The 15,052-nt window shown below is 39.4% G+C and overlaps 1 protein-coding gene across 4 annotated transcripts in view; it reads left to right on the plus strand.

Annotated features, from left to right (window-relative positions):
* LRRC8D (leucine rich repeat containing 8 VRAC subunit D) overlaps positions 1-13,660 on the plus strand; it is a 110,568-nt gene extending 96,908 nt beyond the window's left edge. For all 4 annotated transcript variants that reach the window (XM_015595274.2, XM_025052056.1, XM_006919393.3 and 1 more), the window contains one exon: positions 10,719-13,660. In XM_015595274.2, the coding sequence (XP_015450760.1) occupies positions 10,721-13,297 (2,577 nt within the window). In that variant the 5' untranslated portion in view covers positions 10,719-10,720 and the 3' untranslated portion in view covers positions 13,298-13,660. The remainder of the gene's footprint in view (positions 1-10,718) is intronic.
* The last annotated feature ends 1,392 nt before the right edge of the window (positions 13,661-15,052 follow it).

Raw genomic sequence — 15,052 nt, forward strand, 5'->3', positions numbered from 1 at the left:
TCTGCCTTTGTTGTTGTGTAGGTTCCCTGTGGTCTGGCAGCACACTGCAGGCTCTGAATACAACTTGGTTTAATATTTTTTCAGTTTGTATAGTTCTTGTGCCTCTTCCCTATATCGGTAGTGCCATGCAAGCAAAGGTCTGGGTTTTCTGGAATCTGAAACTGGAGAGCACTCTTTAAAAAAAAAGAAGAAGAAGAAGACAGAGTTAGAAATAAAAAAGTCAGCGCAGGGCCTCAGAAGGGGCCTGGGAGAGAGAGGGGTCCTAAAGCCGAACCTCGTTTCATTCACTGAACAGCAAATCTGCTTCTGCCGGTTCTTCTTAGTTGACCATTTGATATAAATTCAGTTAATGAATACTTCTCTCTCCTACACTGTGTACTCTGTGAGAAAGGAAATATGTCTGAATTTGCTCACCAGATTTTTCTCCAGGGATTTGCATCATGCTGACACAAGTATACAGTATATATTTTATGGATGGAGGGATGAGTAAGTGAATAATTAAATGAAGACTTAGGCCAAGCATTGATACTTGTAATGCCTGTATAAAATTAAGCTAAATTTCTCAGAAACCAAAAGTAAATGGAGAACGTCTGGATTCCATGGCTCTTTGTATCAGTACATCACTAAAAGACACAAAACTTCTTGTAGTGTTTTTATCATAGTGATAAAGAAGAGTTTTTATCGGATTCTTAAATATAAAATGGCTCATTTAATAATAATTTTATTGAATAATAATAGCAGCTAATTTATATTGAGCACTTAACAGGTTCTGGGCAGTTGCTCAACATTTTAATATGGTATTCTGATTTAAGTGTTTATGGACTTCCATAAACTGCACACAGACATGGTCAGAACTTTAACATCCATGAAGGGCAGAAAACCCTGGGAGGACCAGAGAAGGAAGGCCTGAGGCACTGGCAGCTTTGTTGTCTCAGGGAGTTTGCCTCTCGGGATCTCCTTCCTCCCTGGCCTGTTCCATCACCTGGCTGCATGCTAAAATGGTGCTCCTATGCTTCTGCGCCAGAGTGCTCCCTGGCTTATCACCTGCCTTCCATCAGGAACCAGATCTGGTCTTTATCTTGTGGTGAGGGTATGCCCAAACTTACCTTTGTATTTTCGTGTTTGGTAGAATGTTTAATTAAGAGCCAAATTGTATGCAGATGGTCAATCAGAATGAATTACCTTCAGAATAACCTATTCAAAAGTTATATAGTGTTGTCCATTTGGATATTGATTGAAGACTGCCTGTTGGAGCTGATCATTTTGACTTTGGCATAATTAATAATAACCTTACATGTCACTTGAATTGATAGTGAGATGGTACTTGGCTCACGGGTTCAGTGCCTAGAATGCTGTTATAGGTCTACGTGGTTTATTCGATTATAGACCTTTATTAAGTGCCTGTGCCAGGCCCTGGGGGCAAGCACATGAAAAAAACTCTCCTCCCTTTAAGTTAGGAATTCAAACCAAGGTGGAGGAAAAAAGGGAAGACAGATGGACAGACAGATGGGACTCAATTTAGCAAAGGTCATGAGCAACCATTGTCTAACTCTTCATTCATTTTCAGTCCTAATGGCTAGGATTTTCTAATAAACTGCCAAGTAGCCTTTTTAACTAAATATGCCACCTATCCAAGGTATATTGTATGACTAGCTGAGTATCTTTTACTAACTTTGAGGAGTTTCTTGAGTGTTAGTAAGATGAGCACCAGGGCAAGGTACTCAGGCGCTTTCTAGCAGTCTTTATAAACCGGGAATGAGGTTTGAGAGGTTCCCAATAGTCCACGTGCAGAGCAGACACCCCTGCATTTGTGGTCAGAGGGGCTTTCTGTCCCAGAGACAACTGGAAGAGAATGTGGCAAACTTCCTGACACTGGAAAGTGGCTTAGGGCAGGGATCCTCAAACCCCAGGCTGAGAACTGCTACCGTTCTTAGCCTGTTTAGGGAGAGGGCCACACAGCAGGAGGTGAGTGAGTAAAGCAGTTGAGTGAGTAAAGCTTCATCTGTATTTGCAACTGCGTCCCAGCGCTGACTTCAGCGCCTCAGCTCCACCTCAGATCATCAGGCATCAGATTCTCATAGGAGCACCAGTCCCTGGTGCCAAAAAGGTTGGGGACCACTGGTTTAAGGTGTCAGGGACCTCCATCCTAGTTCACTTTCCTTAGCCCAGTTTCAGACATGTGCCAGTCATGCCTAAAGAAACTATTAAAAGTGAGTAAATTTAAAAGGAACATGATCAATTTTGGTCTAAGATGTCTATCTGTCTTACATAAGAAAAAGAGAATTAGGTATTCAAAGTGCCCTCTTAAAATTTCCACTGGCCACCTGATAAACGGATGAAGTTAGGATTCTAAAGGGCTTCACTCTGAGCTAAAGATGGCTTTCTCTGAAGCCTTATTAAGGTCCGTTAATTGCCGGCTCTCATTTTACAGGCTAATCACACCATTGCCATTATCTTCTCTGTGTTTTCTCTAGACTGCTTTCTCAGTAAAGACAGCTCTGGATTTTTTTTTTTTATTCTTCCCCTTTCTATCCCTATAACCTGTATCTAGCACACATAGAGGATACTCCATAAATATTTATTGAACGAAACAAACTTTCTAGAAGAAGGTACACTGAGTAAGGCCTGTAGGTACTGAAACATTTGTGAAATTCTTTTGGCCTGCATTCATGGTTGGAGGAATGCTAGTGATAACTTGTAGAAGAAACTCTGACACTGTGTGGAATAAAATGTGGAAGCTATTGATTTATTGTCCTATGAATAAAGTCTCATTTTCTTATTCTTAAATGTGGACCTTCACATCTAGAATTGAGTGCTAGAAGAAAAACGCAAGAAAATCCACAACGATATAATAATACATTTTTGTTAATTCCTAAGGTATTTTGCCTTAGGTCTACTAAAATGTGTTTAGAGTTATATTTCTTAGCTTTGAAGTAAGTTTTCTCGGCGAATAGCAGTATTCTAAGGGAGAAAGCTCAAATAGATATAAAATATAGGTACTAAAATATACTTTGTGTAAAGCTCATTTTATATTTCACTAGTTCTGAATTTTCTTTAGTCCTCTACTTTTAGGTGTTCAGTGAACTTATAAAAAGTTTTTGGAGATTAGCAAAATGGTTGGATTTTGCCCAATGTGAAATCTGATTTTGATTTTTTCCTAAACATTTTTTCAGTTATTTTTGAGGTATCTAAACCAAAATAGTGTAAGGAAAAAACTATTTTTAAAAGTATAATTTCTTATCATAATCTTTTTAAAGGGAATAACATCAGTGAATTATTTCATTTGTATATAGAATTACATCAACTATACAGTATCTTGTATAATTGTAATATCCATAACTATTAATATTTATGTAATACTAGTATTACAGAGCTCTTTTGGAGGAACCTGAGTCATTCTATCTTTCTCATTTTGCATCTGAAGCATTTATTTTCTTTAACCATATGAATTTCTGATATCTGAATTAATTATGAGGGGGGTGTATGCACATGCACATGTGTATATTGAATGTTAAAAAAGGATTATTTATAGGGATGGTGTAGTTTATTCTTAATGAACTTTAATTTGATCTTTTTTGACTTATTTCAATGAAAGATTTGAGAATTTGATCCTCACCAGTCTCTTGGATGTTCTCCCATTTCCCCAGTCTGGCCAAAAAGGCTGATTATTTTTTCACAGAACACAGTAGAAAGAAAATGAAAATTGGTATTTGATGAAATAGAGAACTCATACTTATGTGGAAAATTTATATATTAAATTGATTAATCGAGCTATTTGCTTTTTCATATACTAAACGCTTCATTAAGTAACATTTCAAAGCCATTTGACTGCCTTCCTTTTTTAATAGGGGTATTGGGGACGTGACCTCCTAGTGCAGGTGGAACTAATTTTTAAAGTGATCCTATTTTTAGGTGATCGTATTTTTGTTTTGATAGTAGAATTTTACTGTATGTTAATAATCTCATTAATATAAGTTTTTTAATGGATGCTAAGTTACCCACATTTACACTGTTAATAAATATGAGCAAAGAGCAGTATTTGAATACACGTCTCTTTGGCATCAAAGTTCTGCCCTTTCTAATATAATTTGCCACCTCCTAAATATAAGTAATTTTAATTGAGATATTTTTGAAAGAATTAATGAAATTGAATACAAAGTTCCATTGTCAATCCTTTATTTCTTCTATGTATGTAGAAGTATTACTTCTATGTATATAGTTGCTACATGCTAGTTCAAAATTCCAGACACTGGCCTAATCATCAGTTAAAGACTGATGAAGATGGGCTTACTTTTCTCCTCAGAGATTCTTTTTCAACATTCAGGTTCAGGAAATATCCTTTGGGGTTTACTTTGTGTCAGACCCTGAACTGGACGTTTTCAATAAATGACCCTGTGAGGTAGGTATTTTTGGTATTTACAGCTGAAGCGTGGATGCTCAAAGATGAGTAAAATGCTAAAGAGTTTTCTCTGGAACCACTTCAGTGTAATTATAATAGCTTAGCAATCATTTAAAAATATATTTGAAGTTAGCATGCAATCTAGCATGAATATCTACAATTATGCTACAGCCCTATCTACTTTCACTATCCTGTTTCTGTTGAAAAGGTAGTTTAGGCAGTAAAACAAAGATACAATCTAGCTTCTAAATTTTAATGGCTTTATTAAGATATAATTCATATACCATAAAAGTGTACAATTCAGTTTTTTTTAGTATATTCATGGGATTCTCCAATCTACGTAGCTTCTAATTTTGAACTTGGCTCTTAGTTATTGGTTTATTCCATTATTACTGGTCATACTCTCAGATAAGAAAACAGAATTATATATCATAAAAGAATTGTGATTCACTCTGATTCATCTTTGTCCAACCAAAGTCCAATAACTTCCCCCTTTTAGTTCTAGTGCAAAAAGCTTCCGTGACTTCCATAACAAAAGTTTGCTCACAAGAATGTTAATCTGGTTTACATATGTGCCAGAGACAGAGAAGCCTTGGAATGTGAAATCCACTTCCTTGTCATGTAATTCTTTAAGTTCTTTGCAGCAGACATATTGTAAAGGAGAACCCAAAGAATGTCTGCAACTAATACTTAGTAAGTGTGCCTTCCTCAGGTTTAAAAAAAAAAAAATCCTCTGGTAACCATTTATAGTCATTCTGAGTCCTAAATCACTGAAGAGATGCAAGGTCAAGATATATGGGATTCAGAAAGCTAGATACTGATCTCTCATTGACTGGACTTTCACTTAAAGTCACCTGAGGATCATAATGTCCTTAATATATACTATATTATATGAATATGTATTTAATATACTTTGTACACACACAAAGAACACATTATATGAAAAGCAACTTTAATTTTCAAAGTGCTACTGCATGTTTAATTCAGCTAATGGTTGAAACACTCTCTGGGAGGTAGGAAGTTTCTACCCAGTTTTTGATGGGTCAGACAGGATAACAGACACATTAATTGAAGTGCCTGTTTGAGATAAGAGCTAGTCAGTAGCTGACATTGCAGGTAAGTACTGGTTTCCTGCCTTATGGCCCATAAATCATCCATGCTTTGATTTTCATCTGTTAGTATAACCATAAAATGTATGGGGGCATACTAGACTAATAATGGGGTAACTAGAATTGTGTGTGGTTTCTGTGACACATAATTTCTCTCTATGTGTTTACACTTGCTATTTTTTCTGCCAAAATTGTATTCCTTACCCTCTGTACCATCCCATAATAGTCCCCCTTCTTCTGGTCCTAGCTTAAAAACTATCTCTCTGAGAAACCCTCCCAATTACCAAATGCAGACATGAGCTTTCCCTGCCCTGTGCCTTTCCTATACTTTGTATTAACCAGGTGAAAGCAACTTTCTTACCGTGTTATAATGGCATGCTCACTGCTTGCCATCCCCCAGTAGACCAGGTCCCCCATGAGGGCAGGAGCTGGGTTACATCACTTCTGTATTCCCCACCACGGTACCTGGCTCATGGTTTTCTTGAATTCTGAGTGAATGTCATGAAAGGTTGCCTTAAGGGAGATGATTACATAACTGTATTGCTTTGTGTCCTCAAAGCTAAGGACAGCAATGAGAAGTGAGAACGGCCCCCTTTCAACAGCCACCTCTTAGCCATGACTGTGTGATAGAGAGAAAAGTTTGGAGATGAAAGATTCTGTTAGCTCTTGCTCTTAATTAGCTCAGGGAGGTCATTTAAGCTTTTGTGCCTCAGGTTTCCTTATAGTATTCAGCAATAGTAATGCCGAATTCACTCGATTATTGTAAGAATCAGTTGAGATATTTTATAGAAAAGTAATTTGCAAACTTAAAGCACTGCAAACATGAACAGTAAAGAGAAGCAATGTAATCTGGTAGAAAGAACATGTGGTTTAGCCTTGGATGAGATTTTAAGTCCAGACTCTACTACTAATTATTTGACTTCCATGACTCAACTCCCGTGAGCCTGTTTCTTTACCTGTCAAGGGAAAATAATAACACTTTGGCGGCTTAGAGTAATGTTGTGAAGGTTAGATGGAATTCCACTTAGGTCCTCTTTGTACATTCAGGCGATGTTCCATTTGTGTTCCATCTGTGTATGTTCAACTGTTTCCAGCCAGAGCTTTTGCACATTGTCTATGCATACCTCTGCGCCCTCTTTTCCGTGACAGATTCAGTACCTTGTACTCCAGGGAAAACAGGCCCCTTCTCTTGGGCTGGAGAGATAGACAGCAAGGGTAGGTGCCAGAGAAAGGTCACGAGCTTCCCTGGCCCATGACCCCAACCAGCCCTGGGTGTGCCTTGGGATGGAGCATGAGGCAAAGTCTCAGTCTGGTGTCACAACACATTCCTAGGGCATCTGTTTGTGCTGCAGCTTCTTTTACCATTTCTTTTTGAAACTTTTTATGGCAGTTAAAACATACATACCAAAAAAGGTCCATAGCCTAATTGTGCAGATCACATTTTGTAAACTGAACACACCCATGTAACCAGATTGTTCATTCTCATTGCTGCCATATATTCTAACTTGTGAATATACATTTTATTTTTCCATTCGCTGTTCATGGGCATTTGGATAGCTGCTTTTATTATTATTATCGTTGTCATCACCATCACCATCACATCGCTAAATGCCTTCTCTGTTCTTCAGAAGAGAGAATAGTGGACATGGTGGACACAAAGGCAAATAAGACACAGCCTCCGCCCACTGGAAACTCAAGATCTAGTCAAAAGGACCAACCTCGGAAGCAGATTATTATTAGTCATTATGATAGGAGCTTGGCGAAGGAGCTAGTGCTTGAGCCGGAGCTTGAAGAATAAGGAGTAGTTCAACATAAAGAAAAAAGGGATCGTGCTGGAGGAAATGGCAGGGGCACAAACCCTTGGTGGAGAGTGGCAGAGTAGACAGCATGCTGGAGGAGAAGGGCCCATCTGAGGCTGTAGTCTTGGCAAGCCGGTCTCATTGTTCAAATGTTGTCACCCTTGCAGGGATGTGGGGGGCTGAGCTGGCAACCGTTGGGGGTGGGTGTGAGGTTACAATACTGCACCTACCTTTACCTTTCTTCCTCCTCTGGGGAAGTAATCAGCCTTCTCTCTCTCCTTGAAGCAAAGCCTTTCCTGAGGACAAAGTGCTTGAAAACCAACATTGACGCTTTGACAGCTGCAAAATATCACTGGTTACAAGGATCCCACAGTTTCTCTGCTGTGTGGTCCTTTAGCTGTATATTTTTATGCTGAGGCCTAGCTTGGAGTTTTTATTCTTGTGTTAGGCCCATGTTGCTTTGTGGTAGCAATTAAATTTGAGAAAATTTTCTCCTGCCCAATACCATATGGAGACACTTAATAAATATTCTTGAGGAATTTTGATGATGATGATAATGCCAGAGATGATTATCAAGAGCTCATACATTCTTTCACTGATTGAGCACCCATTGTATGTCAGGCATTGCTACATAGCAGTAAGGAAGAAGATGGGCATGGTCCCTCTCCTCACTGAATTTATAATCTAGTGGGGGATCCGACAGGTACACAGTTGTTTCTACCGCAGTGTGATAAGCGCTGTGCTGGGCGGAGGTGCAGAGTCCTATGGGAGCACATCAGAGAAGCACCTCACCCAGACTAGGGGTCAGGGAGGGCTTCCTGGAAAAAGCGAGAGAAACCTGGTAGCCTAATGAAAGGGATTGGGGAAGAGTATTCCAGGTGGAAGACATGATGTGTCGAAGACAAGGGAGAATGGCTGGTTGGAAAAACTGGAAGAAGTTATCAACCTAGAGCACAGAGGAGAGGAGTTTTAACTAAAGGACCAGGAGCAGCAGGGTAGACAATGGATTGAAAGAGTCAAGACTGGAGGCAGAGAAACCAGTTATAATAATCAAACCTTAAAAGACAAGTAACCAACATTCTCAGTACAGTGACTTTCAAATTTCTCTTCTCCCTCAATCTTCCAACCCAAATATCTTGGCTTCGCTAGAACCTAGCTATTTGAAACATGAAGAAAAATCCTGTTAGAAAGAAGTATTAATGTGCAAAAAACATTTTTTTTTTTTTTAATCACCCGTACTGTTGGACCATTAAAACCGTGGTCCCTGGTGTGACCAGATGAAGTTCTTTGCCTGGAATAAATGTGTGTGAGGTATGTTTTCTAGTCTCTGTACATGAAGCAAGAGCCATTCTGTAAACTCTGGATGGGTACTGTGTTTTATGCTTCTAGACAGTGACTCAAGAGCTCGCATGGCACATGGTTACACTGTTTCTCATTTAGTTTGACCCACTGTGCATTCCAGGGGCCTTGCTTCCTGCTTAAATTCCTAAGCCACTCACAAACAAGATATAAAAGCTCAGAATAAAGGGGTTCCTGTGGGAATGTTATCTGCCACTTCCCCATACTGAGGTGCAAGTATTTCTTTTTCTTTTCCCCACTCCCTTAGTAAATTTTTTTACAAAGATTGGGTGCCAGGCATTTTATACTTAAGCCCTGAAGTGATTTCCAGCATTTTTCACAAAATATAAATACAACTCAATGGTGAAGATGTGTTTGGAGTTCTTGGGTTCGTGTTTACCCAATTACATAAAAGATATTCACTTAAAAACTATTATATGAGAATCGCTATTACCATTGAATAGATATTTATTGTTTTTTATTATAAAATATCATACACCTCTGTACAGTAGTACTAGATGTGTGGGGAAATTTCAGAAAAAAAGACATGGTCCCTGCTTTCTGAGACTTAATCTGAAACAGAGAGAATAAGCAGAATAAAAGTACCAATGCCACCACTGTCCATTTTGTCATTCCAGGAATGACATTAGTGATCAGTTATAATACTATTTCCTACTAAAGCCAGAGTCAGCCTCAGAATCCTTTTCAATACAGCACTCTGGGCAACTTTTGCATAGAGAGATAAAAATCTGTCTTTCACCCTTTATTTAAAAAATAAATACATTCCCAGAACCTTAGGTACTTTCCTTGCCTTTTATCTTTTTGCTAGTTTTAGAAATAATTTTATATATGAATATGGGAACCTGAAAAATTCCTGAAAAAGAAGAATGTGGTAATGTTGCTTTTCAAGAAGTTGAAATTTCTACATTCAAGAAGGTAAACATTTGTTTCCCATCCATGATTACAGAAGCCCATTCCCATTTCTTGCCACTATAAATAAACATTGTTTTTTTCTTGGTTACTTCCGGAATGGCTGTCCTTGGACTGTATTATTTGTATAACTAGTTTCAGGACTGTAAAGCTGCCAGCTGTTAGTGAATGGTAACCACATTTTTGAGTGTCCTGGCACTGGGATTCTCTTCCTTGCTGACGGGGTCACTGGCTTTGGTAGAGATCAAAGGTCTTATTAGTCCTGACTCGGTGTCCTCATCACTGATCCATGCCCACCTGTGTCTTTGAGCCTCTTCTCATTCCACATGTTTTCCATCGGGCCAGAGTTTCAGCTACATATGCTGATAAATCCCAAGTATGTAGACTAAGACTCCTTTCACACTCTAGACCTTTGATTTAACCATTCGAAGGACATTTCCACCAGGGTGGTAAGAGCTAACATAAAGAGCTAACGAATACTTGTGGCCAGAAGGTGTGCTAAAAGCTTTATAATCACGACTTAATTGAAGCTTTCCAACAACCCTTAGAAGTTATCATCCCCTTGCTACAGAAGAAAAATATAAGGCTTGGAGAATCACACCATTTGTTAAGTGGTAGGCCTGAGGCCGGTACACAGGCTATCCAGAGTTTAATAGTGTGCACAGACCCTTCAATTTAGGCATGTATCAAGTAGAAGTCATCCCAACCCCCTACCTCAAAACTTCAGTCTTAACCTTAAATCATTCTAGTCCACAACAAATATCATCCTGTTCTCATGTCCTTCTTCAAGGTCCAGTAAGTTACAAGTCTTTCAGTTCTGTCTCCTAAATAGCTCTCAAATTTCCACTTTCCTCTTTCTACTCTAACCACTACAGACCTTGTGCAGACTCATTATTTTTTACCTTCAAGACAGTCTATTCCCCACCCATTTTTGCCCACTCTTCTCTTGGGCCAGGAGAAAAGAGCTAGGACATCATTTTTCTCATGTATTTTTATTTTGTTTTTCACTATACCCATCTTGGACAAAAAGATAGGCTAGGACCTGGATGAGAAAACTTAGTTTGGAGCATGTGAAAGGTTTTTCTCATTTAATGTTTTCACTTGCACATCGGTAATAACGTCTTTTGTGTGCTTGTTTTCTAGGAATGTTTACCCTTGCAGAAGTTGCTTCACTTAATGACATCCAGCCAACTTACCGAATCCTGAAACCATGGTGGGACGTGTTTATGGATTACCTGGCTGTCGTTATGTTGATGGTAGCCATCTTTGCAGGAACCATGCAACTTACCAAAGATCAGGTGGTCTGCTTGCCAGTATTGCCGTCTCCTGTAAATTCAAAGGCACACACACCACCGGGAAATGCCGACGTCACCACCAATATCCCGAAGATGGAAGCAGCCACTGACCAAGACCAACATGGGCGGGCGACAAATGACATTTCCTTTGGCGCATCTGCTGTGACACCTGACATACCTCTCAGAGCCACATATCCTCACACAGATTCCACAGTTCCAAATCAGGAGGCAAAGAAGGAGAAGAAAGATCCAACGGGCCGAAAAACAAACTTGGATTTTCAGCAATATGTATTTATTAATCAGATGTGTTACCATCTGGCCCTTCCGTGGTATTCTAAGTACTTTCCATACCTTGCTCTTATACATACTATTATTCTCATGGTCAGTAGCAACTTTTGGTTCAAATATCCCAAAACCTGCTCAAAAGTAGAACATTTTGTTTCAATATTAGGGAAGTGTTTTGAATCTCCTTGGACTACTAAAGCACTGTCTGAAACAGCATGCGAAGACTCGGAGGAAAACAAGCAGAGACTAACCGGTGCCCAGACTCTACCAAAGCACGTGTCTACCAGCAGCGATGAAGGGAGCCCCAGTGCCAGTACCCCGATGATCAACAAAACTGGCTTCAAATTTTCAGCCGAGAAGCCTGTGATCGAAGTCCCCAGCATGACCATCCTGGATAAAAAAGACGGGGAACAGGCCAAAGCCCTGTTTGAGAAAGTGCGGAAGTTTCGTGCCCACGTGGAAGACAGTGACTTGATCTATAAACTCTACGTGGTCCAAACAGTTATCAAAACCGCCAAGTTCATTTTTATTCTCTGCTACACTGCAAACTTCGTCAACGCCATCAGCTTCGAACATGTCTGCAGGCCGAAAGTTGAGCACCTGACTGGCTACGAAGTATTTGAGTGTACCCACAACATGGCTTACATGCTGAAAAAGCTTCTCATCAGTTACATATCCATTATTTGTGTGTATGGTTTTATCTGCCTCTACACTCTCTTCTGGTTATTCAGGATACCTTTGAAGGAATATTCTTTTGAAAAAGTTAGAGAAGAGAGCAGTTTCAGTGACATTCCAGATGTCAAAAACGATTTCGCGTTCCTTCTACACATGGTAGACCAATATGACCAGCTGTATTCCAAGCGTTTCGGTGTGTTCTTGTCAGAAGTCAGTGAAAATAAACTTAGGGAAATTAGTTTGAACCACGAGTGGACATTTGAAAAGCTTAGGCAGCATGTGTCACGCAACGCCCAGGACAAGCAGGAGCTACATCTGTTTATGTTGTCGGGCGTGCCTGATGCCGTCTTTGACCTCACGGACCTGGATGTGCTAAAACTTGAACTGATTCCAGAAGCTAAAATTCCTGCTAAAATTTCTCAAATGACTAACCTCCAAGAGCTTCACCTCTGCCACTGCCCTGCAAAAGTTGAACAGACTGCTTTTAGCTTTCTCCGAGACCACTTGAGATGCCTTCATGTGAAGTTCACCGATGTGGCTGAAATCCCTGCCTGGGTTTATTTGCTCAAAAACCTTCGAGAGTTGTACTTGATAGGCAATTTGAACTCTGAAAACAATAAGATGATAGGACTTGAGTCTCTCCGAGAGTTGCGGCACCTTAAGATTCTCCACGTGAAGAGCAATTTGACCAAAGTTCCCTCCAACATTACAGATGTGGCTCCACATCTTACAAAGTTAGTCATTCATAATGACGGCACTAAACTCTTAGTGCTGAACAGCCTTAAGAAAATGATGAATGTTGCCGAGCTCGAACTCCAGAACTGTGAGCTAGAGAGAATTCCACATGCTATTTTCAGCCTCTCTAATTTACAGGAACTGGATTTAAAATCGAACAACATACGCACAATTGAGGAAATCATCAGTTTCCAGCATTTAAAACGACTGACTTGTTTAAAATTATGGCATAATAAAATCGTTACCATTCCTCCCTCCATCACCCATGTCAAAAACTTGGAGTCACTTTATTTCTCCAACAACAAGCTCGAATCCTTACCAGTGGCAGTGTTTAGTTTACAGAAACTCAGATGCTTAGATGTAAGCTACAACAACATTTCAATGATTCCAATAGAAATAGGATTGCTTCAGAACCTGCAGCATTTGCATATCACGGGGAACAAAGTGGACAGTCTGCCAAAACAATTGTTTAAATGCGTTAAGTTGAGGACTTTGAATCTGGGGCAAAACTGCATCACCTCCCTCCCGGAGAAAATCGGTCAGCTCTCCCAGCTCACCCAGCTGGAGCTGAAGGGGAACTGCTTGGACCGCCTGCCAGCCCAGCTGGGCCAGTGTCGCCTGCTCAAGAAAAGCGGGCTTATTGTGGAAGATCACCTTTTTGACACCCTGCCACTCGAAGTCAAAGAAGCATTGAACCAAGACATAAATGTTCCCTTTGCAAATGGGATTTAAACTGAGATAATGCGTGCACATCTGTGTGCAGGAACAACAACTTCCTAGATTGCAAATGCTCACCTACAAGTTATTGCAAGATAATGCATTTTAGGAGTAGATACATCTTTAAAAATAAAACAGAGAGGATGCATAGAAGGCTGATAGAAGACATAACTGAATGTTCAATGTTTGTAGTGTTTTAAGTCATTCATTTCCACATCTTTTTTTCTTTTTTTCTTTTGGGGAAAGGGAAGGAAAAATTATAATCACTAATCCTGGTTTCTTTTTAAATTGTTTGTAACTTGGATGCTGCCGCTACTGAATGTTTACAAATTGCTTGCCTGCTAAAGTAAATGATTAAATCGACATTTTCTTACTATATCACCTTTTTTGAGGTGTCTTGATTTGCTTTGCTTAATTGATGCAATATTGCTTTAACTCAGACCACTAAAGACACATCAAGTCCAAACTTGAAAATTTAGATTTGCTGAAATACTGATTTCTGTTTTAATTTAAAGCACCTCAAATAAGCACTTATAATATTTGACTGGTACTACTGCTCCTGAGAATCCCATTTTATAGATTTACACTCCTAAAACTCTGGAATGCAGTAAAGGTGTGTAGCTTGTTGGGGTTTTTGTTTGTTCTTAAAGAATAACTGATAACAAAAAAGTAATAGAATATAACACTCCCTGTAATAGCTGTTTTTTGCATAGTTTGGAGTTCTGATTATATGGTGCATTTTTCTACCTATAATATAGGGTTACCAATAAATAGAAAATGTTTTTAAATAATAAATGTATCTGATTATAACCAAAATAAAATTTTTAATGGCTTAATCATTAATAACCTTCCACTATCACCTTTTGGAAGATAGCACAAAATTAAAGCAAGTATTATTTAATTTCTTGCCCTGTTTTCACTGTTGAGGGGGAAAAAAAAGTAGGACTTATAGTTCATTGAGTTGGAAAACTCTTAACTTTGCCTATTTATTTTAGTGACAGACTACGTTTCCTGTGTTTGTCTTCAGCTAGGACTGGGGGCATGTCCAGGGGAAAGATGACAGAATGTACGTTTTAGATGATAGTTTTCTTTAACTTACAAAGTGTCTAAGTCCATCTCAGAAAAATCACAAAATTCCCTGCCAACTATTCAGGTATTGGTTGGCAAGTATTTCATAGGCCTTTCCACGGGAGTGTTTTTTCAAGAGAAAAGAACTATTTGGCACTCTAGATGACAAAGTGGTATCGTCTCTGTAAAAGACTTAGAGTCAGTTAATGACACACGGGACATTCTCTTGTCACACCTTGTTTCGGCTTGAAAAATTTTGCAAAGACTGGAAAAGATGGACTCACATCTTTAATTTTCCTCCCAGGGACTGAACTCCGGGAGTACTGGCCAGTTGCAGTCGGTGGTGAATATTTGCCTGCTGTACAGCTTACAAAAACTCTGTGAAGTGTTATCTCCAGTCAAAAAGCCTGTGGCCACTGCAGCTCAATTAGGAGCTGACCCCAGCTGCAACATCCTGGCCATTCCTTCTCCTCCTAAAAGACTTGAGATAGAGGACTAGCTTAGGAGAGCCCAAGTTTAGACTATCAGACAGAAGACAGTGGCAAATTCTTGGTGTAAGCAAATGCTCTCCCATATATATACCTTCCATTCTTGTCTCCACATTCATTAATATATTCACGTGTGTAGATTACACACCTACTTAGTGCCTAGCCAGTTCAAGGAACTGGGGATTCAGTATTGGAATAAGTCACAGCCCATGGT

The sequence above is a fragment of the Pteropus alecto genome, unplaced genomic scaffold (assembly GCF_000325575.1).
Source record: "Pteropus alecto unplaced genomic scaffold, ASM32557v1 scaffold25, whole genome shotgun sequence".
NCBI classification, from domain to species: domain Eukaryota; kingdom Metazoa; phylum Chordata; class Mammalia; order Chiroptera; family Pteropodidae; genus Pteropus; species Pteropus alecto.